The sequence below is a fragment of the Notolabrus celidotus genome, chromosome 5 (assembly GCF_009762535.1).
Source record: "Notolabrus celidotus isolate fNotCel1 chromosome 5, fNotCel1.pri, whole genome shotgun sequence".
In the NCBI taxonomy this organism is placed as follows: Eukaryota; Metazoa; Chordata; class Actinopteri; order Labriformes; family Labridae; genus Notolabrus; species Notolabrus celidotus.
Window position 1 is genome coordinate 9162200 of NC_048276.1, and position 15164 is coordinate 9177363.

A 15164-nucleotide genomic window follows, 5' to 3' on the forward strand; every position below is an offset into this window, starting at 1 on the left:
GTCACGGCAATTTCAGAAGTTGCTTGCGGTCCAAAATCTTTGCTTGAAAGGTTGCACTGACTTGAATTAAAGAGACATGTTTTCAACTCGAGTTAAACTGGCCCTGCAGAATACAAATCCATCACACACACACACATCATCATCATCTGTGTTAAAATTCCAACAAAATTTATTTTTGGTAAGATAAATTGGTTCCATAGTTTTACCCTTACGTCACGGCTCCATTTAGCCAGATATATTTCATACATTCTAAGCCTTGAGTCATGCTGTGTGGCGTAGCACTTTTACTAATACAGTACTTTTCTTTAAATACCTTGTATTCAAATGGCATTCTCAGATATTACAGTACATTCTGATTATTTAAACTAGACTATGCTGTTTGATGAGAAATTAAGATAAATACAACATGTGAATGAAAAAACGTGTACAAAATATACAGTGGATAAAATAACATAAAAAAACGAAAAAGGAAGTCAGAGCGATTTAACTGTTTTAACTTTGAGAGGTGAGAGAGGGAACACAGCTGTACAACTTTAAAATGACGAACTGTTGTATTTCCTGTGACACTTTATTCTGAATATTCTCAATATTTTATAAGTGTGGACATCTCAGGGATCCAAATTTACTCCTCAAACTACACAAAGCTGCTCTATCAGACACTAAATGTGACAACAGCATTGACATATGAAACCAAAAGGTGGAATGAAATTAGACCCAGCTGTAGTCCTTCAGACAGACTTGATGATGAAAGGTTCAAAGGGTCCGACATCAAGCGTGGTCACACCCGACTCTGATCTAACCGTGCCGGGTCATATTCTGAGGAAGTTCAGTGCAATTAAATGAGTCATTATCAGGCTTGATTTAAAGTGAACCAAAAGTCAGTGTTCCTCTTATTAGCATTCAGTACTTGAATAAAAAAGTGTTGTAAAAAATACTTTCAGTCTTAAGCATTCCGACCCATTTAATGACCAATAAAAGGGCCAAAACTTGAGGAGCGGGCAAAATTTAAGAGGGATGACTGGTAAGAATGAAAGGGTAAAAGCACTGTAACTTTTAAGAGGCCATAGTTCCATGACAGTAAAAGAGGTGACTCTTTAAAGAGGTACTGAATGGACTGCACAGCCTCGGATCCAGCTAAAAATAAACACTGTGATTGTATAGTAATTTCTCATCAGTCATCCTCCTCCTCTTCTTCACTATCTTCCTCCTCTTTTTTCTCCTCACTCTCCTTGGGCGGGATGACAGGTGGAGGGAGGTCCAGACGAGCCCATGACATGGCCTCGGACTTCTTCATGGCCACCTCAATCTTGGCGGCCATCATGTTCACTACACTTTTACTCACATCGATCACCTGCGAGGAGAGGAGGGGAGGGAGTGTGAGGAAGAATGGCTTCACAAAACAGGTCGTGAAAGATGCAAAAGAGCTGAAATCATAAAGAATTTACCAAACAGAACTCTATTCATGTCTGTAACAATGGTAAAGATGGCATACAGGAGAGGTAAGGAGACTGTGATGTTGTTGTACTTACTCCCCACAGGCTGAATTTCTGCTCAAACTCCTTCTCTCCTTCAAATATGACCCGGATGTTTAGCTAAAGGAGAAGACAGAAACACAAAGTAAGGTTGTGATGGACATTTTGGATAAAGATAGAAAGATCCAATGACTTCTGTTTCTCTCACTATTGTGCTGTTTGCATCCACGTAGCACAGCTCTGGGACGGCGTTCTTGGCGTAGATGGAAATGATGACCTGCGACCCAGTCTGGTGCCAATCAAACCGACACGGGACCACTTTCTTACCCTGGAAAGGTCAGCAGAACAAACATGATTTGACCCACTTTATGTATTCCTCTACAGGAGACGTGTTCCCCACACACCACTAGATGGAGTCACAGCTGAGGCTCTCTCGTACACACACAAACAGTTGCTGTCAAACCGGCAAACTGAACCTACCGCATCTTTTTTCCTCCATAGATGCGTCCCCTTGGTGCAACCCTCTTGAGAGAGGAAGGTGTTGAAGTCGGAGGTTTTCCTCTTACAGCAGCTCCAGTATTTCATCCTGGAGAGGCAGGAAAGAGATAAAAGTGTTGGATTTTTTTTTCTAACAGTCAATAAATTGTCACTCAAGAGGGCCAGTAAACAAGACTAACAGGAAGACTAACAGGAAAGTGCCCGTTGTGCTTCTTTTACAGCTTCCAGGTTTGTCTATGATTTCATGCCAATACAGAGAAACACAAAAGTGGAAATTTTTATGTTTTTTTGTAGCTTGAATCTAAGAACTCTAAAATTAAAGCTTAAAAATGATAAAATACTGACCCTTCATGGAAGATAGGAAATCCAGGATGGTATGAGCAGACATCTGCGTCACTTGCAGGTCCATCAAAACTCTGAGGAGGATATAAAAAAAAGTGAGGCTACTTCCCAAACTTTTCAGCCTGGGACCCCCACAATATAGGTGCCAAAGACTTGCGACCCTGCTGTCCCTTGTAGTGATTAAATGTTGCTTCATGCTGTGGGGTTAATTAACCAGCAGCATCTTTGTTTACTAATTTTTAAATCAATTAACCAGCCCTGACCTCATCTGGTAACAAAGACAGACAGAAAACGAATGACAAATTTTTATTTGCAATATTTTTACAACAATGGGTAAAATATGGAATTTAAGACTACTTAAGAAAAAGTGAATCCTCCCCTGACATGTCAGGATTCACTGGTTGGTGGACAATGTTGTATTTGAATGTACCCAGAGGGTAGATAGCTAATGTGTCTTTGGTTACTTCCTGTTTTTTTTAACTTGTGGGACAATGGGACTCACTACTGCTTCTTTTAATGGAATCATATTTTCGCTTTTAGAAACTATACTTTGTTGAAGAGCATTCTGGTTTTAGTTTAGAGTTAAATTTTGCCCTCGTCGCAGAGGTCGTTGGTTCGATTCCTGGCCACGACTATGTGCTGCATGTCTTCCCCCACTCTCTACTCTCTATATTTCTTGTCTCTCTTCAGCTGCCCTTTCATAAAGGCAAAAATGCCCAAAAAACATAACTTACAAAAAAAAAATCAAGCTGGATGACATTTTATGACCCCCTCATTAGTGTCTCCTGATCCCCCAGAGGGTCCTGACCCCCACTTTGGGAACCCCTTGGCTAAAGAGACTGAAGTGGATTGGTTGTCATTATAAAAACTACAAATAGGGCTGATTGGTGTTTTTTCCTAAACCCTGAAAAACGATTTATTCCCAATAAAATAATCCATTCACCTCCATTATAATCATAACCACAGATAAGAGATCTTTATTCAGCTGCAGAGAGAAAACAGTCCTTGAGAAATCATTTCAAGACTTGTCAGTTTAAATTATTACTAATCCTAAACCATTAATTAATAAAGACTTTTCGAAAGCACAAATTCAGTCTCTATCAAACCCCGACTGATTAATACACTAAAAGCACGCATCCCTTGAGAGAATATCTCATGGCTTTCAATCAAATCAGTTTAAGTCCAATTATGTAAATCATCAAGTCCAACTCTGAGCTTCTTCAAACCTCAAGTCAATGCAAATCTTTCTCACAATTTATTCTCTAATCTTGGGGTTTCTGCTCTGACAGGTTGGATTAAGTCGAGAGAATTTATTTTGGCTGTGAGTTTGTCTCAGAGCAAACGTGGAGGAGGAGGAGGAGGAGGAGGAGGAGGAGGAGGAGGAGGAGGAGGATGAACTGAATGTACGGTTCTTGCCCTCACCATGTGCTGTGGGCTCTTTAGGGACACGCTAATTTTAAGAGTCAGGATTATCTTTGATTATCACAATTTGTTTTTATGTTTAACGACTTCTGCTCATAGAATTTAATTTGGTGTAGAAATTGAGAGGAAGAGGACACCTACCAGCAGATTGTGTGATTACAAAGCAAAATGTGAAGAGGGAAAAAATAGGCTGCATTTCTTTTATTGCTACAGAAGATATGAGAGTTTATTCCAGTGGCTCACTCACTTTAGTGCATCCTCCGTTCTTACAGCATGTTCCGATCTTGATTTCGTCACTGTCCTCCTCTAAAAGACAGAGAGAGACATGAATGAAGAGAGACAGATAATTGACACCTATACTTTGAAGAGCTTCTAAAAAATGCATCTGGACTTATGATGACTTGTCCCGTCTGCTTTCACTCAAAAGCTTCCATGTGAATGATACAGGTGAGGGCTAATCCCCTGCGGCTGTCTATTAACTTCCACAGTCAACTCGACCTTCCTGTCTACTAGAACAAGACATGGATTGTAGTCCACAGTAAAGAAGGGGAGAAAAAAACAACAGAAACATGGAAGAGGACAAAGAAGTTGTGGCCTCACCTTTCTCCTCTGCCGCATTTTCAGAAAGTTTAAGTTTCTCCAGAGCCTGCTTCAGAGAGGTGGAGACTTTATGCTGCAATCTCACCATCGGCTCATCAGGACTAGAAGAGAGAAGAGGAAAATGAAACAACAACAGAAAGAGAGAGAGACGGAGGATGTGTTACATTTAATTAGTTTGGTTATACCTATTCGAAAGGGTGATGTGTTTCTGCAATGTAATTAAGGAATACATTATTACTGACATCTGTTTGAATTAGGCTTCTGATACAATCTTAGAGTATTACACCACATCTCATTCCTAATTATTGCCTCATCGGTCACTTCTCCATCCATTTTCTGTTCCTACATGAGATTGAAGAACGAAAGACGCAAACATGCTGAGGACTATTCTGATTGGATGCTGTGTATAGGGGCTGATCACTTCAGCCTCAATAAATACAAGGTGATACTGTTTCTTATTTTCTATTTGATGCTTAAAGGCACTGTGAGGGGTTGAACTGATTTTGAAAAAGCTTATACGGCTGCCTCTTTACGACCCAAACAGCAAAACAAGATTTTCAGCGACGTGATTGGTTATTTTCCTAACCTGAGTCTTAGTGCCTGTATTCCATGAAGAAGACCAGGTCGATTTTCAGCACTCACCCAGTAGTGGTGGTGAAGTTTGGCAGTGAGAAGCAACTTTGCAAGCAGGATTATTATTATTTTTTCACTTCAGATAATTTCCCTTTTACATGTTTTGTCCTCATGGTTGATGCCAGAGCAGGATTAGCTAAAAGACGTAAGTTTTCTTTTTCTGTTGAAGTGTTGTTATACACAGCGAAATTCTGCTTTACTAGGAAGAAGAGGTCTTAATGTTTATCTCAGGCATGAAGGTTTCACTGCTCTTTGAGGACAAAAGAGTCAAGCCATGTGCATATTTATGATATTTTTTAACATTCAAAAGGACACTAGAGGACACATCCTGACACCTTGGCTGTGACGGATAATGTAAAACCGATACACCTGATCGCCTCTCGTAATAGTAATAAATAAAAGTTTATGAAGTTGTGTTCAGTCAGGAACACTCTCATCATTTATCCATTTATTGCCAAATGGAAATACAGTTATGCTTGGTGCTATAGGCTCTGCGTTAGCACTTCCCTGGTTAGCCAGGCAGCCTGCTTTGGCTTCCAGGGGAGTGCATTGCAAAGTCCTAAATGAGGGTAAAACCGTCATTTAGACTAGACAGGAGGAGGCAAAGTTCAACCAACAGCAGCAGAGTGCAGGCAGCAAAGGTGTTGCATGGATTAGCGAAAGGGAAGACATGTTTAAACAGACCGCCTGGTCATTAGAATGAGCTGTGATTGGTTGTGTGACAGCAGCTGAGGCGTATGACTTCTATGCCCCGCATGAACTATCACAAAGCTTCATTAGTTACAGTTAATAATTTCATTTTGCTACAAACCTAAACATTATCTTATCACCTTGCATCCTGCAATAAAGTTAGCATTAACAAAGAAAATTAATGTTAAAGAGAAGGTCTGAGCTCCATTCTTTTGTTTCCAAAACAAATGCACGCGTTGGCAACATAGACTGTATAAATAATGGACGTAGTATCTGTGACGTCACCCATCTGTTTCTGAAGAGCTGTTTTGAAGATAATTGTCGGCGGGCGCCAAATTGGATAAGCTGAACTCAACCTAACTGTTCTTGAGTTAGTGTGAGGTAAAGAGGTGGGCTTTGAGCCTCCTAGCCAACAGCTACAGTGTCCCCGCCTGTCAGTCAAGTCAGCTGTGTCTCTTCTAAAGGAAAAATCGTAATCCTAATTTCTTTGAAATTGAAGTGTTAAGAAAAAAATCACCTCTACAGTGTGTGCCAATCGAGACATTAGCTATCCAGACTACCCGTGTTTTTTGTACCAGGCTGTAAACATGTTTATTTCTGCTGTAAAGATCATTTTTTTTGAATGGATGTGTATGTTGCTTCCAGAGCTAGCCTCAAGCAGGCAGTCAAGACAATGCAGTTTTTTTAACACTTCTGAGGGTTCCGCTTGGTTGGCAAGAGCCACATGTATACATAAGTGGGTGACGATGCTCATGGGAAACACAGTCTAAATCCTCAGGAAAAAAAAGGCTACACATCTCCTTTAAGTGTGTCACCAGAGTCAGCAGAACATGAGAACTCTTCATAGTGCCTTTAACCAGAGTAATGGTGAGCAGAATGGGATGATTAGTTCTATTGATGTAATAAATAGAGAAAATTTGGTTCTTTTTGCTCTAATTTTTCCCTATTAGTGGGATTTTATGAACACTGTCTACTTTAGAATTGAATTTGAAATGATTAGAAGATGAGCTGAATGTTTTTATCTCAAATAGCGCTGGCCTTGTTACATGGGGGATGCTGCATAGAGATAGCTGTTGTTGGTTATGCCTAATTTAATGGTGAAAAATATATATATATTGATAAAGCAAGCTGCTCCACCTTGGTCTGCGGATTGCCTCCTGAGGTATTGGTGCTGAGATGATGAACTCATTAAACTTTGTTTTTTGGTCCTCGCCGTCCTTCTTTTCTGTCACATCTGGTTTCGCCGGCTCGGGGGGCTTCTCCTTGTTGTGTGGACCTTTCGTACAGCCCTGTGCACAGAAGAAAGTCACTATAACGTAACACAATAAGCACTCAGGCCAATAAAAAGTGGCAATCAATACTTATGAACACAATAGACAATGCACAGATGACCACAGAGGATTACTAAGTGTGAATTCAAATCATAAACAGGAAACGTACAACAATGCTGAGGAAGTCTGAGAAGTCAGTGGTTCTTCTCTTGCAGCAGGACCATCCCTGGAGAGAGAGACGGATAATGAGTTTGACTAGAAAAAAAGAAGAAGAAAAAAAGAAGAGAGCAATTGTTCATTTTCTGGATTCCCACCTTGAGTGCGTCGTGGAACACGGGGACTCCTGGATGATGAGTGCAGCCATCTGTGAAAACAAAAAAGAAGACATTTACTTAGAGGAAACATATGTGTTGATATAAGACTGACAAAAAGACATTTTCTTAATAAGAAAACTTGCAGAGTGTTGTAAACAATCTGAAATTTTAAGAACTTCAGGAATTATCATCGTCAAGTACTCTTTAGAACCCTTTCCTTGAGTAGCACTTTACAATCAGTGATGTCTGGTTTTCACTTGCTCCTCTGTTTGTGTTGAATGTTTCTCAGAATGACTTGGGACAGCAGTGTTTTTCGCTGCCTTCATGAGTTTCCTGCCAAGATGACTTGTTGCAGACTGAGGTGCTTAGAGCTCAACAAGATGCAAGAAGTCCAAAGTGAAGCAGACAGCGGGAAAGCGTCTCAGAAAATAAACAGCTCAAAATGTCTCTGGTTGGGTAATGTGCACTCAGCTGGTGTTGTTGAGGCAGTATTTGAAGCCTGTGGCAACCATACCAAGAATTGTATTTATCTTAAAATATTAAAAGAAGGAGGAGCACTGATAAATAAAAATGAATGAAAAAGAAAGATATTATTTTCAGCATTTAGTTTAAACTTCAGCTTAAAAAAAATTCAGTTTGTCCCCTTTTATACATCATCTGATTTGCACAAACTCTTGTTCATCACAGAGCAGACGTTAGATTCCTACGTTTGAAATGATATTTGGATTTTTATTTCTAAGGATTTTTGTCTAAGTACAAAATAATAATTATTAATATTATCATCATTATAAAGACCTCTACTCAGACTTTGCCAGAGGAGACACAACAGGGTTAATACTGCCTTGATGACATCATAGATTAATTATTCAAAGTCAAGTCTGAACTTCGCCCCTTCCATGCTATTGCTGTAGACACACCTCTTAGACACCCCTGAAGTTAACGTCCATTTATGTTACTGTTATGAAAAGAGGCATCTCAACTGAACTCATTTTTAATTATAGAAGCACCTTTCATACATTTAAGCATAAAAATCAAATAAATATCAGAAAAATCAAATAAACCATTAGAATAAAATCGGATAAATATCATACAAATAAAATACAATTTTAAATAATACAATAAGATAGAATAAAATAAAAACTATAAAAATGATGCTCAAAAAAATGGTAATAATGGTAACATGATGAAAATATAAATTAAACTTGACTTAATGTTTACTGACCAAAACTCCCACTTGAAAACACATTCAAACAAAAGGGAGAAAATAATAATAATTAAAGCCGCAAGCGGCGATGAACGGGCCCTCGCACACCTGCAGCCGCCGCCTACGTGAGCCACCGCCACATGTAAACCGCTGCCTGATATTTGCCACCACACGATGTGAAAGCAAGATCTGAGAGTATATGCAGCCTTAGGTGGTGCAAATGTTCCAAGTTTTTGGGAGATTGCCAAGAAAACCTCCAAACTTGACAGTCCGTCACGCCCACAATTTTAGTCTGAACGGAATTCTTTGAACAGTTTTTAATCGTCAAGGTGTCTACTATAGGTTGCCCTTGGTTTGGACTGAATCGGAGAAAAGCCCCTATGCGTATTGATTTTCAGCATGAAGCTCAAAATAACCTCTATGGGGAGGGTTTTTGAAAACTGTAGGGGGCGCTAGTGAGAACATTTTTTATAAAAATTTTGCGAAACCCATAAAATGTCGCAATTTTCCCCAGGACTGATGAGTGTGTTGGATGAAGTGAGATTAAGTGCATTTTAAAGTCACAAAAATCCATTTTCCAACATTTTTTTTATGCCCCACCCCAAAGTCTGCCACGACCACAATTTTAGTCTGAACAGAATGCCTTTACTTTGTATTAATCGTCAATGGGTTTACTATAGAATGTGCCTAGTTTGGACTGAATCGGAGAAAAGCCCTAGGAGAAATTAGCAAAAGTATGCACCCTTGCTTGGACTCATTTTGGTCCCATTTTTCATGTTTAAAGCTAGGTGGCGCTCTTCCTGTTGAGTTTCGGATATGGGTGCAAGAGACTTTATTGTGCGTCCTGATGCCATGAATATGCGTATTGATTTTCAAGCATGAAGCTCAACAAAACTCTATGCATAGGGTGTTTTTTTTACCTCTAGGGGGCGCTACTGAGATTTTTTTTGCGAGACCTATAATAACTTGCAAATTTCACCAGACCCGATGAGTGTGCAAAAATATCCGCGCTTTCATTAACGTTCAGGGGTCCAAAAATGCGTTTTAAGTGGCGGAAGAAAGAACAATCCTTAGGGTTACAATAGGGCCTTCGCCACCATCGGTGCTCGGGCCCTAATTATAAATAATTCAAGCTTCTACTATGGGACTGAAGCCAACAGCACCACCTTGAATGTTCAATTAAATAAAGATCAGTGGCTTCATAAACAACAGTGTTGTGAGCAAACTTTATAAGTATGGAAACACAGGACTTGAGAGGGGAACTATCATGGCAATGATTTATCCCTAAATAAGCTCAAGTTTAATATTATATTCATTTTAACTATCTGTTTTACTTATTTATCTACTCAATGTTATTTGTATTTTTAGCCTTTATTTTATCTTCAACACTGATTCTTAACATTTTATTATTTATTTAAACAATGTATATTCTTAATGTTAATTTGATGCTTTGACTTATTTTAATCACATATTTTATTGTTGTTGGTGTACATTAGTCTCTATTTCAAATCAATTTTTGTTTTTAATATGTTCCCATTATTTTATTTTTGATTCTGTCTTGTGTTCAATCGCTGTAAAGCCCTTTGAATTACATTTGATTTGTATGAAAGGTGCTATAGAAATAAAGCTTGATTCAATGATTTATTGAAATATTTTTCTTTTTCCTTTAATTCTTTTCCATTAGTTTCAGGGCTGTTAGCCTTGTTTGATAGGAAAGCCAGAGAGCCACGACCTCACATAGTGAATGTCCTTGAGGTGTGTTCGGGGTAACATAGTCCTTAAAGTGCCAACATTTTCCTAAAGAGGTGAAGTGAACACTTTAATGTATGCTACCGGCAAAATCTGCAAGGACTTACCCAAAAATATCCAGAGTAGCTTACATGAAAACAGAACATCTAATGCCATCGACTGTGTCAAACCTTTAAACTTCTAATTACGTATGCATTTAAAAAGAAAGAGGGACCCCTTCTTCCATCATGATGATGAGTGATATTAAATATGCATGTGTCCTAAGGTATCGTTTGTTACTGTGGCCACTGTTCTGGTGGTGAAAATGCACTGTAGTCATATCATGACCTTCTCTGTCAGGTTTAAGCCCCTGGTAATTTCAGAGACTGATCTCCATTTCATAGATTTATATTCATATGTTGCAGAAAGTGTGGGCTCAAAAACACTTTCCTGGTTTACTTTGTGAGCAAGGAAAAGTTACAGGAAACTTCTTAAGGGTTTTGTGATTATGTTATATGCTTCATGAGGCAGAGGTGACAGAAAAATGAAGTCTGTTATTACAAACTACACCATCACACCATCATTGAAACTCCTGATAAAACTGATAATAATAAGGCAAGTTTATAATAATGATAATAAATCTTATTTATTGCGCACTTTACATTCTGAACAAATCTCAAAGTGCAACATGACATATTAAAAGGGCAGCAAGAATAAAAACAGGCAGTAAAATTCAGACACTTGTTAAAAATAGTGTAGTTAAATAAAACAAGTAAAAGCAGCAGGGTAGGTCACATAAAAACTAGGGAAATGCTTTTTATTTCCCTTGTTTGTATCTGACCTACCCTGCTGCTTTTACTTGATTTATTTAACTACACTATTTTTAACAAGTGTCTGCATGTTTGTTTGTAGATGGGTAAGGTGGGCTTTGTAGTTCTGTGTCTCTAGAGGTAACATTTACATGTTAATGCTAGTTTTCACCAGTGGTGGACAGTAACAGAGTAAATTTACTTGAGTACACTACTTAAGTACATTTTTTCAGTATCTGTACTTTACTTGAGTATTCTTTTTCAGGGGATTCTTATTACTTTTACTCCACTACATTCAGAAGACCATTATTGTACTTTTTACACATTCTATCAGTGCTCTAGTTACTCACTACTTTTGCTTTGAAGTCAGCTCATGGATGTCCTTCTCTTTTCTGAAATCTGATCTCTAAGACAGTAAACTGTGTTTGTGTAGTTCTGTTTGTCTCAGTGGTTTAGTCATACCTGTATATCGTTTGTCTCCACGGTTGAACGTGGAGCAAACACAGAGCAGATTTCACTCAGATCAGGCAGTTCATTTAGAGGTGGTAATGATGGATATAATTCACCACCTGAGTACCCATGGCAATATCTTCAGCCCGTGTTAGCGGTTTTTGAAATGCAGAATGATACATATTGTTTGAAATGTTCTCCCTGTTTCCCACTCTGCTCTAAGTCATTGTCCAACCTGAGAAAGTGTGTTGAGCTACGTAACATTTGTTTCATTCCAGATTAACATTTCAAACTAACTTGTCTGTGCTTGGAGTAACTTAGTTTCTGTTTTTATTCCATGGTATAGATTTTAGAGCTTCCAAGTAATGGTTTCTAAATAATCATAATAAGATAAGATAAGATAAGAGATTCCTTTACTCGTCCCACAACGGGGAAATTCAAGTGTTACAGTAACAGAATAGACATAGTGCAAAATAAATATATAAAGCAAACAAGAGCCTATAAATGAACAATTATTAAAAAGTTATTAGCAATTAAAATTAAAATCAAAGAGTAATGTAAGTGAATATACTTCTATGTAGTCTTGACCGCACTCATGCTTTATGAAAATACAATGTTTAGAGATCCTTTAAAAAGTACTTATAAGACTTCAGTACTTTAAAGGGAAGTACTTTAGTACTTTAACTCAAGTAATAATTTGACAGAGCAACTTTCATTTGTATTGGAGTAATATTTGACCAGGAGGATCTATACTTTGACTTAAGTAATGAAGCTGTGTACTTTTTCCACCACTGTTTGTCACTCAATATGCAAGCTACTTGAAACACCAAAGAACTAGTATACTGGTTTAGTGTTATACTATTAATGTGATAGAATAACACACTTCACCACCTCCAAAACTGTATCTACCTGCTGTCCAGTTATTCATAAACTGGTCATACAGGTGAGGTTTGAAGATTTTCAGTGTTTGTGATTCTGCATCTGCACAACATTGAGAAATGTAGTCTAACTTTATATAGGAAGCTCACATGTTCTTCACAATATAGCTGACATTAAAGGGGTTACAGTCAGTATGGCTCTTCAAAGTCCTAACCTTACCTTCAAACCTGCTAACACTGATAACAGAGCTTTACATTCAAACAACAACGTGCTCAGTCTCAGCAGCAGGCCCACGTGTGGATAACTTCCTGAGCTATTAGCCATAAATGATATTTAATGTTTAAGTTAAAACTGTGTTAAATCAACTCTGCTTGTAACATGTTAGCTAACTCACATGGGCTCTCCAGGCCTGCTCTCTATAGAAATTTCCAGATCATCAAAGGTTAACGCTAGCTTGCTAACACACTGTTACAGGACATAGTTGGCTCCTGTGTTACTCACCTTCTGGGTTATTTTCAGGGTCAAACCGCTGTCCACATCCTTTGTTATAACACAAAACGGACATAGTTGCTGGTGGAATGAGTACAAGCTGCACCTTACAACTGTTAAAGCTAGTGAGTGTGGAGAACAGAGCCGCTACCGTTTCCTCACACGACTCTACATTTCACTGGTCTCACTTCCGGGTGTTTTCGGCTACACTCGGGAACACTCGGCGCATGCCTAACCCGCTGCCTCTCCAGCCTGAGTGTATGGGGTTCCGTTTGTGCCAAAAGTATGTCGTCATGCACACTGTCTATGTCTACTGAACATGTGAGAAGACATTTGTCTATGTCCATGGTCATCTATGATGTGTGTTATGGTTTGTTGTCTTGATGTGTAGTTTGGCAATGTCTAATAACATCTTGTTTGACAGCGTCTTTACGTCGTCACTATGTGTTGTTACTACCTGTCGTCTTGATGTGTAGTTACCATGTGTCTTTGACAACGTCGTTGCATTATGTATTGTAACATTTAAATTAATTCTGATCACTCTGACTAATCTTTGCTGGTATTATTGTTTATATATTATTTTTATACAAAGTATATACTTCTATATTTTGACTTTTATTCCGATTGATCTTGTTAGTAGGCTATGATGCATGAAAAATAAATAAGTGTTAGGGGACAATACACATCAAGACGACACATAGCGACGATGTTGTGAAATGACATTAAGACGACGTTGTCAAACGACACATCAAGATGACGTTGTCAAACAACACATAGTAACGACGCATAGCAACGACGTTGTCAAAGACACATAGTAGCTACACATCGAGACGACCAATAGCAACAACGCATAACAACAACGCATAGCAACGACACATCAAGACGACACGTAGTAACCAAGCGGCAACCTCCGGTCTCAAACGAGGAAGCCCATGCGGAAGTGTTATAAACTGCAATAAATCGAGAATCCGCTTGAGGCTGACTGCAGAAACACCGGAAACCACATAGATATGAATGGGAAAAAGACGATATTTGCAGCATTAATAAACATGTTTACAGCCTGGTTCAAAAAACGGCTTGTCCCTACGAAGCTAATCTCTCTATCGGCACGCACTGTACGGGGGGTGAAATTTTTCTAATGTGACGGTTCAGAGGATATTAAAATCAAGAGTTTTACCCAAATAAGGACATGACTGATGTGACTCCCGGTCGGGAGCACATAGCTATTGGCTAGGAGGCTCACACTACGTCACACTCTGCCTGGTTGAGTTCCGCATTTCCAATATGGCTGCTGCCGTCGATTTGCTTCAAAACAGCTCTCAGGAACAGATGGGTGACGTCGCGGATACTGCGTCCATATTTTATACAGTCTATGGTAGTAACGACGCATAGTGACGACGTAAGGACGCTGTCAAACAAGACGTTATTAGACATTGCCAAACTACACATCAAGACAACAAACCATAACACACATCATAATGACACTTTGTCAAATGACAAATCATAATGACACTTTGTCAAATGACACATCATAATGACACTTTGTCAAATGACACATTATGATGACACGATGTAATGACAAAGTCAAATGACACAAGGACAGTTCAACGTTCCATGGACATAGACAAATGTAGCTCTAGCGAAAGTTCAGACAGGAAGACTATAAAGCAATCACAGCAGTTGTTTAACTCCTCTCCCTCATTCAATAGCTCACCCGCTTCCAGCTGCATGCTCCAGAGCCGTCATTGGCTAATCAGCAGCAGCATCATCCAATAGCTCAGTGGCGCCCTTATCATCAGCCTATAAACTCTCTGCTGTCTTTTTAAATGTGTCTCTCTCTCCTGCTAGTTCCTTCTTGCATTGATGATGCACACCCCTCCAACTCCCTTGCTCCACCTGGTCTCTGCAAGTCTTCATTTCCTTGGATCGTCAACCACCACCACCAGTGTCTGGACTCTCGGGGGGATTTCTTCAGCTGCCAAATTCACACATCCTACACTCATAACATTATCCCCATAGAGTCCTTACGCCAAAGATTTCTGTCAAGTTCCATCATTCATTCAGTTGTAATAAATAACCTTAATATTCAAGTTGTGTCTCTCCTGATTGAAATGTCTTCTCACATGTTCAGCAGACATAGACAGTGTGCATGGCGACATATTTTTGGCACAAACGGAACCCCATACTGCCTCTCCATCCTGAGAGCGCACAGTGGGTCCCACACAAGCGACAACTGATGCTGACCGCTTCCAAACTTGGCGCTGAGCGACATGCTCTTAATACCACATTTAATTTGGACCTTAACCTTCCAGCAAATACACGTAGAAATGTTTTAGCAGCAGTTGTGCGTTAACTATTTCAGA

General features: G+C 39.1%; 1 protein-coding gene across 1 annotated transcript; it reads right to left on the bottom strand.

Annotated features, from left to right (window-relative positions):
• Positions 1-145: 145 nt before the first annotated feature.
• Positions 146-13013, bottom strand: chordc1b (cysteine and histidine-rich domain (CHORD) containing 1b). The gene is made up of 11 exons (XM_034683930.1): positions 12814-13013; positions 7243-7292; positions 7098-7154; positions 6795-6946; positions 4335-4435; positions 3982-4040; positions 2316-2386; positions 1953-2058; positions 1681-1800; positions 1530-1592; positions 146-1351 (listed from the first exon to the last, which is right to left on the bottom strand). The coding sequence occupies exons 1-11, from the start codon at positions 12875-12877 to the stop codon at positions 1172-1174; spliced, it is 1023 nt and encodes a 340-aa protein (XP_034539821.1). The 5' UTR covers positions 12878-13013; the 3' UTR covers positions 146-1171.
• Between the last annotated feature and the right edge of the window lie 2151 nt (positions 13014-15164).

Bases quoted from the DNA above. Each gene is read 5' to 3' on its own strand.
- chordc1b (XM_034683930.1), bottom strand. From the start codon at position 12,877: ATGTCCGTTTTGTGTTATAACAAAGGATGTGGACAGCGGTTTGACCCT. The intron at 2,387-3,981 runs GTGAGTGAGCCA...TATCCTCCTCAG, and splicing joins AGAACGGAGGATGCACTAAA to AGTTTTGATGGACCTGCAAG. The intron at 2,059-2,315 runs GTCAGTATTTTA...CTGCCTCTCCAG, and splicing joins TTTCCTATCTTCCATGAAGG to GATGAAATACTGGAGCTGCT.